The 12,926-nt window shown below is 35.5% G+C and overlaps 1 protein-coding gene across 1 annotated transcript in view; it reads left to right on the top strand.

Annotated features, from left to right (window-relative positions):
* LOC149410242 (clavesin-1) overlaps window positions 1–12,926 on the top strand; it is a 70,469-nt gene that overhangs the window by 39,191 nt on the left and 18,352 nt on the right. The window contains exons 2-4 of the mRNA XM_089648520.1: window positions 2,601–2,808; window positions 10,638–10,859; window positions 11,939–12,132. Coding sequence (XP_089504646.1) covers window positions 2,625–2,808; window positions 10,638–10,859; window positions 11,939–12,132 — 600 coding nt within the window. The 5' untranslated portion in view covers window positions 2,601–2,624. The remainder of the gene's footprint in view (window positions 1–2,600; window positions 2,809–10,637; window positions 10,860–11,938; window positions 12,133–12,926) is intronic.

Below are 12,926 nucleotides of genomic sequence, written 5' to 3'. Positions count from 1 at the left end.
CTTTTACTAATAGAAATCATTACGTAATGCTACAATATAAGTATGCCAGTATCAATATCAGTATTTGAATGAACACGTATTCCGCCGTTCTCACATAAGATTTTAACTGATACTGTGTTTGGAACTCTTTCAATTCATTCGTTATAGGCCCGCAGTCCCATTTTTATCGTGAAAACGAATAATTTGAACAGATTTTCAATAAATTAACAGTAATTCTAATCAATAAGTTTTCTCTGTGTAACAGAAATCTCCTCCCAAGTGTGTATGGTAAAATGATTCGACTAGTGTTTGAATTATGGTTGTACAATATTTATTATTGAGCGTTCCTTGATGAGACCTCATTTTGACGACATTAACTTTCACCTAGTACCCGGCCGAAAACCAGCGCCAAGTCTGCTGATACAATAAAATAACGGAAGTGATCTTTCACGGTCGAAATCGCTTTGTTCCGAGTACCATCACCTTCTGTGCATCTCCAAGGAAAAACGTGCTAGACATTGAGGGCATCTCGCAAATTATACGGCTGGTACCGAGAATACGAAGCCATTGCCGTTAACCTAATAAAAAATACATTAGATTGTAATCCATAAGACAATCACGCATTATGCAGACTTAATATTCGACATTTAAACTCAGTTAAGACCCATGGTTCATGGATACTCCTGTACATTAAAAATACAATCGTGTAAATAACTGAACATAATAAAGATAATTTAGTGCTCCTTCGGTTCTTCAAACCTTCACAAGTATTTGGTTCATGATCTTGGATTCTTAGGTAGGTATATTTATTTTTATTTGTAATAAGCATTAACTTTGTGGCTGGCCATAATTTACAATAAAAATAAGGAGTAAGAGAAACCGTTAGAGTGTAAAAAAAGAGTGTAGACTTTTAATATTCTCCTGACGAAGGAAGGTTGCTTGCCAAACCGGTAGAGTGTATTTAAAATTAAAGTGGTCTAAAACAAATTTATATATTTTTATTGTATATTTATTTTTATTTGATTTTTCACCCTGATGGGCTATTACCCAGATTTCAATAACAGAATGTATTGAAATGTTTTTAAAGCTGAATGCTACGTAAAACTGACAAATAAACTTTTTAAAGTAACAGCAACATAATATAAAATGGATACTAAAACATTATTATAGCACAAATCAGTAAAATGACCTAAGATTTTTTTAAATCAATAATATCGGCATTTAGTCGATACGTACCAGCACGATCGATGACATTTGACAGTTGACATCGACTAAAATATTTTTAGTTAATTGATCCCGTTCGTTCCCTTGATAAACTTGTCTATTAATTGATAAACTCTTTTTGAACTCTCGAGCAATCGCCTTGCATCGCAGTTGGAGGGATGCATTCATACGTCCGTCACTCCTGGACACACTTACCCCAGATTCTTACATAACCCTCCATACCTTTTCCCTTCCCAGAACTTTCTCTCCTTCCCTTTCTCTAAGACCCTCCACATAGCACTCCTAAAGATGATATAGGCCTCGAGGGAAATTATTTTATCAGAGCCTCCAGCGTGGAATTAATGTAAAAACAAAAAACATCAGAAAATGCATAAAGCAAATAGTAAATTCAGTTCTGCTAAACAAACTAAAACCAGTTTGAAGTTGACTTTTCAAAACGACAAAGATAATTGACTTCACTAATAAACGTGTTCTAAATTTTACATAACGATTTATATCTAAGCAATTTATAAAGTATGTTAGTGATTACATTGTAGGGCAAGTTTTTCCCCTGTAAATAATTATACATAGATTATTATCGATATATTAAGCAAAGTCGAGCGAAATTGAAAAAAGGAAGTTGTCGATGTTGCTGTACCACTGTTAATTTACATTTTGAAGTTAGTTTAATAAAATACAGTGGTACCTCGACATACGAGTGTAATTCGTTCCGCAACCTTGCTCGTATGTTGAATTACTCGTATATCGATGCAGATTTCCCCATACAAAACAATTAGACTACCTTTAATCCGTTCCAACCCCCAAAATGTCACCCCAGTTATCAGATGCACGACATATTGCAACTTTTTCTGGGTGTTTCTTTTCCACGAACTGTGAAACTCTCTTCCACATTCCTAAGATCTCCTTTATCTCACTTGTAGAAATAACTTCCTCCTCCTCTGACTCCTCGAAACCAATTTCTTGCATAACATCCGTATGCTGCTGTGACTGTAACTCTTGTATCTCCTCAGTCGTCAGTTCCTGGGTGTGCTCCTCAATGAGTTCGTTCACGTCTCTCTCTTCCACCTCTAGACCCATGGATTTCCCCAGAGACACAATCTCCTCCTCTACTGACATACCGGGTTCTAATTCTTCGTAGATCCTTTCAGCTACAGCTTCAGGCCACAGCTTTTTCCATGCAGAGGTCAAGGTCCTCGTTGTAACACCCAGCCAGGCCTGATCGATAATTTTTAGGCAAATCGCGATATTACTGCTAAACCGAACTCGTATCTCGAATTTCGCTCGTAACTCAAAGCAAAAAATCACTCGCTCACCGGCTCGTATCTCGAAAAACTCGTATGTTGGGGCACTCGTATGTGGAGGTACCACTGTATATAGTTTATTTGAATCTTCCCCAGATATCTCGCTTGCCTGTCTGAAGCATGACCTCTGTGGCTTCCCCCCCGGCTATGCCCGTGCCCTGTGAGGGCGAGGTGCGCATGCCCGAGGACCTGAGGGCCGTGGCGCTGGAGGAGCTGCGGGAGGACGACCTGGTGCGGGAGCAGGCTCTGCAACAGTTGAGGGACTGGATCTCCAAGCACCCCGCCATTAAGCGCTGCAGGACTGGTGAGAAAAACACTTTTCACTAAACGAAACCCCAGCAAAGATAGGCTGCATCTAAAACAGCAGTATGCGATAATTCGCTCTAAAGAATGTTACTTAAGAGGTCATTATGGCATAAAGTTTCCGTGGTAGATGGAACCGTGTTATTCAAACGTCTTTTGCCAAATTGGCAAACTGTCTCCACCTTGGAATAACAAGCTCCTCATTGTCATGCGATAGTGAGCTCTAGGAGGTTTTATTTTAAAGGTCATTATCGCATAAAATTGTTGTGGCATGGAACAATGTTTTGCAAACGTCTTTATTCAAACTCGCATACCTCTTAGAATAATAAGCTCCACCTAAAACAGAATTGACATGGGATAATGAGCTCCAGGTAATTTTTGAGGTCATTATTGCATAAAATTGGTGTGGCAGGAAGAACCATGTTATTCAAATGTACGAGTATTTTGTCAAATTGGAAAACTGACCGCCTCTAGGAATAATAAGCTCTATCTAAAACTGCAGCATAGTCATGAAATAATGAGCTTTGGTAAGAGTTATTTTAAAGGTCATTATCGCATGAAACTACTATGGCAGATGGTATTATGTTATTCTAAGGGGTAGATGACGAAGCATCCAAGCTCTTTGCCCTTTTGACCCTTTATGTCAAATTAGACTACCGACTACCCCTAGGAATAACAAGTTCCATCTAACACAGCATTTTTATGCGATAATGAGCTTTGGGGGAATTTATTTTAGAGGTCATTATCGTATAAAATTGGTGTGGCAGGAAGAGCCATGTTATTCAAACGTATTTTGTAAAATTGGAACACTGACCACCCCTAGGAATAATAAGTTCCATCTAAAACAGCATTGTTACGCGATAATCAGCTTTTCGGAGAGTTATTTTAGAGTTCATTATCGTATAAAATTGCTGTTTTGTGCTAGGTGTCGCTGATGAAGTACCAAGCGAAATATACCCCTAACGCTAAATAAAAAATCTCTACAAGTTTTGTGATCTATAGATACCATCGAAAATTGATATTTGACCATTTGATTATCTATCAGAAATATTTTTATTGCTATCATGACGGCCTCCGTTGAAGAGGGGTAAGGCTCTAGACTAGCAAGCCAAAGGTCGCGGGATCAAATCCCGGCGTCCGCAAGTAAATTTTAATTGATCAATTTGTGTTATTTCACATTTTATTTATTTTAAATAATATATAGTATACTTGTGGCATGTTCCAGAGTAAAGGATATTCTCAGTATCGCCCGTGTAAGACCACGGTTCAGAATTGAAAAGTTGTTTGAAATGGCTTTAGCCGTGTTTGGTGACTAGATCTAAATAGCTAGGAACTCTCCCATTTTACTCTTCTCCATCTCCTTCCCTTCCTCACTACCTTCAGCCTCGCAACAAACCCCGACGGTTGGGAGCAGTTGAAACTCTTGTGTGGTATACAAATTAAATACTATATTGATTGCTATTGAGAGGAAGCTACAAGCCAAAAATGTATATATTCTTGGTATACCTTATATTGTAGGTAATAGGCATTAAAATCGCTTGACAAACGGAGTCTAAAAACGTTTGATTTTAAGCAAAAAACAGGTTTTTATTTATTTTGTAAATAATTTTATAAGAAAGCAAAAAAGTTAATCAAGTGAAACTGTCACAGATAATCTTAGCTATAATACTGTATTTTTTAAACGTTGTTTCCTTTACGCGTTCATACATTTCTATTGGAAAAAATTTTTTTTTAGTAGTTTGCATTTATATTTTTTATTGAGTAATTTATTTTTTTATTCATATTCTACTCAAGCGAAGCGATAGGAAAACCTTTAATTTATCTAAAGCATATTTTTTGGTATTCACAATGCACACAAATTCGTTATAAAGATTAATCAAAATAGTGATTTGGCACTAAGCTTCGCCTTAACTAAATTGATCGCTATCAAAAGTGGCATTTCGTAACCAGAAATCACTTTTTCTATAACACCGAGTTACCAATTTCTGCGTACAGTGTACAGTACTGTACAGCGCCTGTCATTTTAATAACGTGGAAACTATAATTGACGCTAACCATGTCAAATTTACATTCTCGTGAACCTATTCGGGAACTATAAAAGGAAAATTTAATTCCATTTCAAGGTGAGTCTTTGTGAGAAATCTAACAAAATTAACGCTGTACATTCTTTGTTTTCGCGACATTGCTTGAACTCTTGACAGGTTTTCTTTAGCGACACAAGTTAAACTAAAAACAGATGCAGAAAGACGTATTCCTTATCATTATCATTTTGTTTTAATGTGCTGTGGAAACAGATCAATTGCTGCGAAGAAAGTACCTACATATTTGTCGAGCCTAATAAATAATCAATTTAACAATGGTAAGCCACAATGTAACTTAATCCATTGACAAGTTCTTCAGTCCCTCGTCATTCGTCTCCAATCCTTCCCGTTTTGCTCCAATCCTCTTCCACGCAGTCTATCCACCTCTTTCTTGGCCTGCCTTTGCGTCACTTCCATTGGGGCACCCACTCGATCATAATTTCTGGTTTCTTATGATCTGGCATTCTTTAAACATGTCCAGCCCATTGCGGTATTTGTGACCTACAGAATCTTACGATGGTCTCATGCTCTATTAGATTAACTGCATCTTACGATTATAAATTACAGTCTTTAAGATTGGTTGTCAATATCATTATCTTCACTTAGATCGTGATCCATCCATTGGATGAAGGCTATATAAACTTCTTTCACTTCTCTCGGTTTGCCCTTTAATTTATTTTTAGTGTTTTATGGTTTGGAAACAAATTAACACAATATAAAACCGGTTGGCTATTTTAATTGTACTATTTTCTTAATTGCATCGAATTGAGTTGTTGACTTGAATGATTCGAAGTTAAAAATCGCATTTCGATCAAAGAACCGAAGCTCACTCACTTTCCTGGCCTCTAAGTCAAAATTACAACATCGAACCCATCGTTTTTGGTAAGATTGATTCCGATTTTCATATTAATAATTGATTCGACCTCGTTGGGTCATGAGCAATTTCATTTAGCTTGTGCTTGCTATGAAATGGGTATATGGATTTAAATTGTTAAATAGGACGTGTTTCTCAATATAAATACTAAGGAACTTGGTTTAATGAACAACGGAACAACGATCTAAAGAAGTAATGGTTCGCATAATGGCCAAAAAACTCTGTTACTGTGTCATAAGTCTATTGTAGTTTTATTTTATTTTTGATTATCAATGTACACAATATAAAGTAATACACAATATAAATATAAGTCACGGGCAAGCCACCCAGTGAGGTCTACATTACTGGAAAACTTAAAATGTAAAAAATATTGTACCAAATAAAAAAATAAAAAAAGAGGGTTAAAAAATTGCAAAGAAACAACAAAGAATAAATACCAACCGTCCAAGAAATGAGATTCAAGAAATTTTGTTAAATTCTGGGGGAAATCGCTAAACATGTCCGGAATCTTGCCACTTGTTACAGTGGTTGTTACAAGGTCAGCACATTCGCACAAGAAATTGGGAGAAGGTTAAGTTGGTTCTTTGAAAAGGAATATGGAAAGTTTCGGGGTTTCTTAGTAGACAGTGGTTGATATTGATGTATATTGTGGCCTAAAGGAAAGATTATGCCTATTTATAAATTTTTAAAAGTAATTTTTAATTTTTTAAATTTTATTTTTTATTATTCTACAACAGAATATTTATTCCAATTACGGTACAATTTTACATAGTCATATCAGCATTAAGCTAGGTGACTCTTCAATAATTGTTTTAAGTCATTTAGAGAACAGTCACTTACATCCAAATTCTTTGCAAATTCGTTTAACAGCACCACTCCCCTCGTCATGCTATGATTTGCCAGGACGTCGGTTTTGCCTTTTGGTACTCTGAATAGGTCATGGTATCGACTTCGGCTGTAGTGGTCTGGTACACATAAATCATGGCATCCCAAGAGGAATGGGCTATCGATAAAATTGTTCCAAATTTTGAAAGACATAACTTGCTTTCCGCCTAGTTTCCAGACTCACAGAAATTTCCTCAAGTAAGTCGATATGGTGCATGCAACTAGGATAGATTATTTGATCTCTTTTTTGTCACAACCTTCATTGAATTTACATTTTAAGGTTGTTGAGTTTTAATAATGCTGGTTATGTGGAAAGAAAGTTAAATAGCGGAATACCTAAAGTCATAAATAAATGGGTAACCCAATTAAAGCGATCCGAAGGCAGAACAAGGAGAGGTGGATAGACTGTGTGGAAGAAGACATGATCAGGACGGGAAGGCCTGACTGGAGACAAATGACTAGGAATAGGATACAACGGATAATGCAATAATGATGTATTGTAGATTTTCTAAAACTGCGATGCAAACAAATAAAATAGCCAACCTACTTAAATTGTATTGATTTTCCTTTCATGTCCAAGAGTTCAAACACAATTTTGCTAACCATATTAGTATTTTACTAATGTTGTTTATGTATCCAGGGAAAGATGTTTTTATGGCTTTGCACCTCTTATGTATGTTAAATTTCCCACGTTGAGACTGAACTTGATAGATATCGTTCATATTTGTTCAACACCAACATCCTCTAGCAACAAACATAACTTATTTGTTTTGAATGTTTAAAAAAAATTAAATGCTTAATGTTTGTGCAAAATTATTTACGTTATTTTTTTTGTCAATGTTTGAAGCGCTGTTTGACCACCTACGTGACCAAGGGTACAGGAAATTCGACAAATAGAAAACAAATTGTTACAAGCAATAATTAGTCGCCTTATTTTAGGCGACTTCAATACAAATTAAAAATATCTCCCGAATAAAAATAAATGCCGCCAACGGGAATTGAACCCGTGCCTTCTGATGTCCCGTCAGGTGCTCTGAAAACACTGAGCTATGTTGGCTTATTTCCAACCAGCCAAATGATTCAATATGTACTAGTGCCTCAATCAACAATTACTGTTATTATATTTTTTCCACCTGTAAACAACCAACTTTATTTTTTGTAGGAAAGGCTTTGTTAGTGCTAAATTTCTCACTAGATAGCGTCGAGACATATAATATATTTTTGATTATTTGTTATCCTTTATGCTATGCATAAAACCTTATCTTATAAACATTAGTTTGTCATTAAAAAATAAAAATACTAATAATGAGGTTCGAATCCTGGCGTACCCATAAAATTTTATTGATGGTGAATTAACTTATTGAATAAAACCTCAAATTGTAATATTAAATCACTGAAGACAATATTAACCACTCTCAAACCAAACAATGTGAAATGTAAAGACGAAATGATTCCGTCTTGCCTTGGCATTACACTGATCAATGAGCAAGATACCACCAAATTTTATTCAGTCTTCTGTTTCAAATTTTTAATTTGAGAGTGTTTAGTATTGTCTTCAATGATTAAATTTTAGTTGATTGATGTGAGTTATTTGGCGAATAGTTATTTAATAAAGAAGGTACATTTCGGCATTTTTCAGAGTGGTAGACACTTTAAAGATTGGTTGTTACACAGAAATGAAACAATTCCTCAAATTTATAAGTTAATATTCCAGTTCCGTGAAAGTAGTAATCTAGTTATGTTATTATCCAAAACTGTGAAACGGTTGACCAATGATGAAATATTAGCAGAACTTTTACAGAATTTGAATTTTAACCTGGAAAATATATGGATATTGTTGAAATTTTGTGAAACAGCTCGTCCTAAGTATCATCCTGATAAAACCTCCATTAAGAACTTTCAAACCTTCCTCTCTAATATCTCCTTCCTCTCTAATATCTCCTTCCTCTCGTCACCCCCTTCAGCCTCACAATATACGACAATAATTAAGTCCACTTATTTTTATTATAAATGTTCACCTTATAACTTAAATACCGTTATTTTATACAATTGTCGATTTCATAGATTTTGAAACACCTGTCGTATCGCTTTGAAAATTATCAATGTTAACCTTTCACTCTTTACAAACGAAACAAAAAATTGACGTACTGTAGATATAAAAGATCGTGAACTGTCTTTTTGATTACATTATTGATTGAACACCTTATTTTACATACAACAATTCAAATCAAAATACGCCCAAAACTTAATTCTTACTCGGACGTATCTGCAAAACTTACAATTCCCTAAAAGAAATATTTTACACTGTACCCTTAATTTAAAAAAATCAAATTAACCTTTTTTCTTAAACCAAAACAATTCTTTTTATATTGTTCGTCTGGGCTTTTCGTAATTTTTTATAACTTTAAATCTTTACTTTCTTCCTTACCATAAAAACCATAAAAAAGGTTGTGAATGGAACGTAACTGGTTTATTTTATACTCAACATCTTAAATGCAAAAAATGTACTCAAATAAAAAAAATATTTGTTTTTAAGACATAATTTTTTTTTTCACTTAAGTCAAAAATAATATACAAGAAAATGTAACATTCGTTATTAAAGTTAAATATGTCAAGCTGCAGAAAAAATGTTGGTGTACTTTTCTAGTTTTCTTGGCTAAACTCTTGTATGCCTTCTCACAGAAGACAACAATATAAGGTACAATTGACACAGATCTTGCAATAGGTTATTGCTTTGCCATTCGTGCCGGCAAGCTAATATATAAAATCATCATTATTACATACTGTATCCATAAGTGGTGAATGATGTTTCCAGCAAATTGTATGCCTGCATGAAAGGATGTAATGTTGTATTTGACCGGAAAATCTTAATTTACTTTGATAGGCGACATAAAACTCTAATAACGGGGATTTGCTCGACGTTCACATTTTAATTATTTTTGATGAACGTATTACTAAAATGTCAAATGTTTCTTGAAGGATGCCTACGGATGTAAGTTATTTATATTTAAAATTAATAAAAACATCACCTTTCCTTTAAAATATTTTATATAAAACGGATTGAAATATTTATAAAACGTTTTTCAATTATAAAACTAGCGGTAAGCAAATGATTTTATTTTTCTAGACGATGAATCAGTAACTTCCCGAGGGATCCTTCTAGAAATATTAGAGATTTTAGTAATACCTACGTTTATCAGAAATAATTAAAATAAACTACACGGAAAGATATATTTTCTAGGCCTGCTAGGGTAAAGTCGACCGTAGGTGCGTCTATTACGCCGAATATTGTTTTATCATGGCTTCATCACTTATGTAGATAAGATTCCCACTTTATTTTAGAGATTTGATGGGGCAAATTCAACGAACGTCTGTCCAAAACACCAGATATCCAATAACTTCTTAACTTATGTCATTATGATTCTGGCTTATTTGAGGCTATTGTCTCGTCTTAATGTCTTGATTTTACGCATTTTGAAATAGTGCGTTCTTTCGTAATAATTGGCTATCAAATTCTGTTCATGCGAGATGAAAAATCCTAAGCCTAATGAGGTCAAATGTCGAACATAAAAAGGTAATAAATGTAAATGCATTTCATGGCTTTGTTTAGATTGTCCTTTTTATAAGTTAGATTAAAGTACAATGTGTAAGGTTAAAGAGATCTATTACGTTGATATTAGATAAGTACCTACCTACCTACAGGGCCGGCCCTGATCTAAACGGCTTGGCATAAGTAACTAACAATTAATAATCCGACGTAGCGCAATTGGTAGAGCACCTGACCAGTAATCAGAAGGCTGCGGGTTCGATTCCCGTCGACGGCAAGTATTTTTTCTCGAAAGATTTTTTCAATTTATATAGGTGTTTCAGGCTAATAATTACTGTTTAAAAATAATAGGTTACCCTTCGCGCCATACATAAAAAACCTTGTCTCTTAAACATTAGTTTTTTATTAAAATAATATTAATTAGTGTGTTTGATATGTCCCAGATGCGCCGTTCCTGCTGCGCTTCCTCCGAACCAAGAAGTTCTCCGTACCACAGGCGTGCGCAATGCTGGAGAAGTACCTGACCGTACGCCAGATGTACCCGCAGTGGTTCCAGAAGCTGGACATCAATGATCCCAGTATGGAGGCAATCATGGACAGCGGATACCTGGTTCCGCTGCTGAAGAGGGACGCCAACAACAGGCAGATCATTCTGTCCTGCGCAGGTAACGTTCAATGAATCCAACCTAACCTTACAAGTGGCAGATCATCCTGTCCTGTGAAGGTAACATTCTTCTAAGTTCCCGTCGTGACCCTCACTCCAATTGACCCGATGAATTAGGCTCTTACACCCTTCACGGCACTGCACCGCATGGAGATCTGTGAATACCGATGTTTCAACGTGCGCCTACCCCACTTGATCCATCAGATTTTATATGAGAAAAGTGAAAATATAGGTTTTTTTATCTCCATTTGATCTCCAACGTTCTAACTAAAACTACCAAATCCGGTCTCCACGCACCGCTTATTGCATTGTAGTAGTGGAATATGTTTTGACCAGATATTAGTACGGCGTACTAAGTACGCAATAGCGCCTCTAATTGTATAGCTCTATGCTCAGTTGGCGAGCAACGTACCCATTTTTTCTTTGGATGCGTTGATGGTCTCCGTGGTTGAGTGATAAGTCTCTCGCCTACCAAGCTGTAGGTCGCCTGTTCAAATCTGTGATAAAAAATTATGTTGTGTTATTTCAGAATTTATCATTTTTTTTTAGATGAACTCCACCCAGGAGGCCCTTAGGAAAATGATTTCCCTCAGGGCCTATGTCATCTCTGAGGATGCTGCGTAGTATGTCTTTTTGAGGAGAGGAAGGAACATGTTGTGGAGGGAGAAAACAGAGAAGACGCCAAATCGTTCCACAACCGAACTGTTGTCGCGTTTTCAAGTGTGGCCTGTAGAAAAGTATTCTGGGAGAACCAAGATATATTTTTGTGGATAATTTCCTAATATCGATATAATTGGGAAACCCCAATCCATTTTGGACATCCGGATCTAACTGATGGCTTTAGGTTGAAATTATTTCAAGGCATTCGGAAACGTGTGATCAGATTTAGAAAAATGTGCTAGCAACAAAGAAAACACCCAACAACTTACAATAGAGTAGCGGAAAACATGCCAGATGCTCTAAAAGACTTCCGAAAACAACGAAATTCACGACACAATCTTTTCATCTTGATTGCTTACTCGTATATCGTTTTGATAACTTCTGAAATTGATTAATGAATGTTATTATTTTGTTTCACAGGTCGTTTCGACCCTTATAAGTTCACCTCAGAGCAGATGGCAAGAGCTCACGGGCTGGTGTGCGAGGCTCTTATGGACGACCAGCTGAATCAGGTGTACGGGTATACCTACATCAACGATGAAAGTGGCCTGCTCATGGGACACGTCAGCCTGTGGTCGCTCACAGACATCAAGGCCATCATGGGATGCATCCAGGTGAGACATCTTTTAACTATTCCCTACCTCGACTTCAGCTTCCACATTAAATAGGTGCTGCTAAACAACACGTCTCTTGATATCTTCAACAAAATCCTTGAAGGATTCAAGGGACATTTGTTACTTATTTATTTAACGCCCAGAGGGATTTTACATATAGGTGGTACAATTTTGATGACAGACAATTTTGAAACATGAGAAAGAATTAATAAAAATAATTTACATAAAAAATAATATATGCAAGAAATAAAATTAAAAAGAACAAAAACATAAATTTAAAAATACAGCGATTTAACTGGTTTACAACAATACAACTTCCATTGAGGAATAGTGTTGAAATAAGTCTTTTACGTGATCCACAAAATTCGCAAAGTTAATATTAAGGCGATGCCATACGTAGTAATGCTAAATCAAGTGTTTTTGGTTTGAAAATTTGGTCACCTAGAAATGTTTCAGATGCTTTAATTAAATACTGAGAGTAGAATACATCTTGGCCTTTGAAACAATCGAGTATTGTTTAGATAAGTCTTTTTATAAGCCCAGAATAAATAATGTATAAGGCCTATGAAAACTGCTTTAAAGTTCAAAACTTCCTACTTACGAACCCATTTTCGGTTATAATTTTATTGTATAATGTGGAAAATTAAGTTATTTATAAAATGATCGAAAAAAAAAAAATTATGCCTGAACATCCACAAAATAAATAAATGCACTTTTTGGCCATTTTTTTTTCTTGCATAAATCAAAACAGGCGGATGGTGTTAAGCGGGAATTTAAACCTTATAGCAATCTAC

The sequence above is a fragment of the Hesperophylax consimilis genome, chromosome 28 (genome assembly GCF_061612785.1).
Source record: "Hesperophylax consimilis isolate HC1 chromosome 28, BYU_Hcon_1.0, whole genome shotgun sequence".
Classification (NCBI taxonomy): Eukaryota; Metazoa; Arthropoda; class Insecta; order Trichoptera; family Limnephilidae; genus Hesperophylax; species Hesperophylax consimilis.
This window is presented reverse-complemented; position numbering and strand designations above follow the sequence as displayed.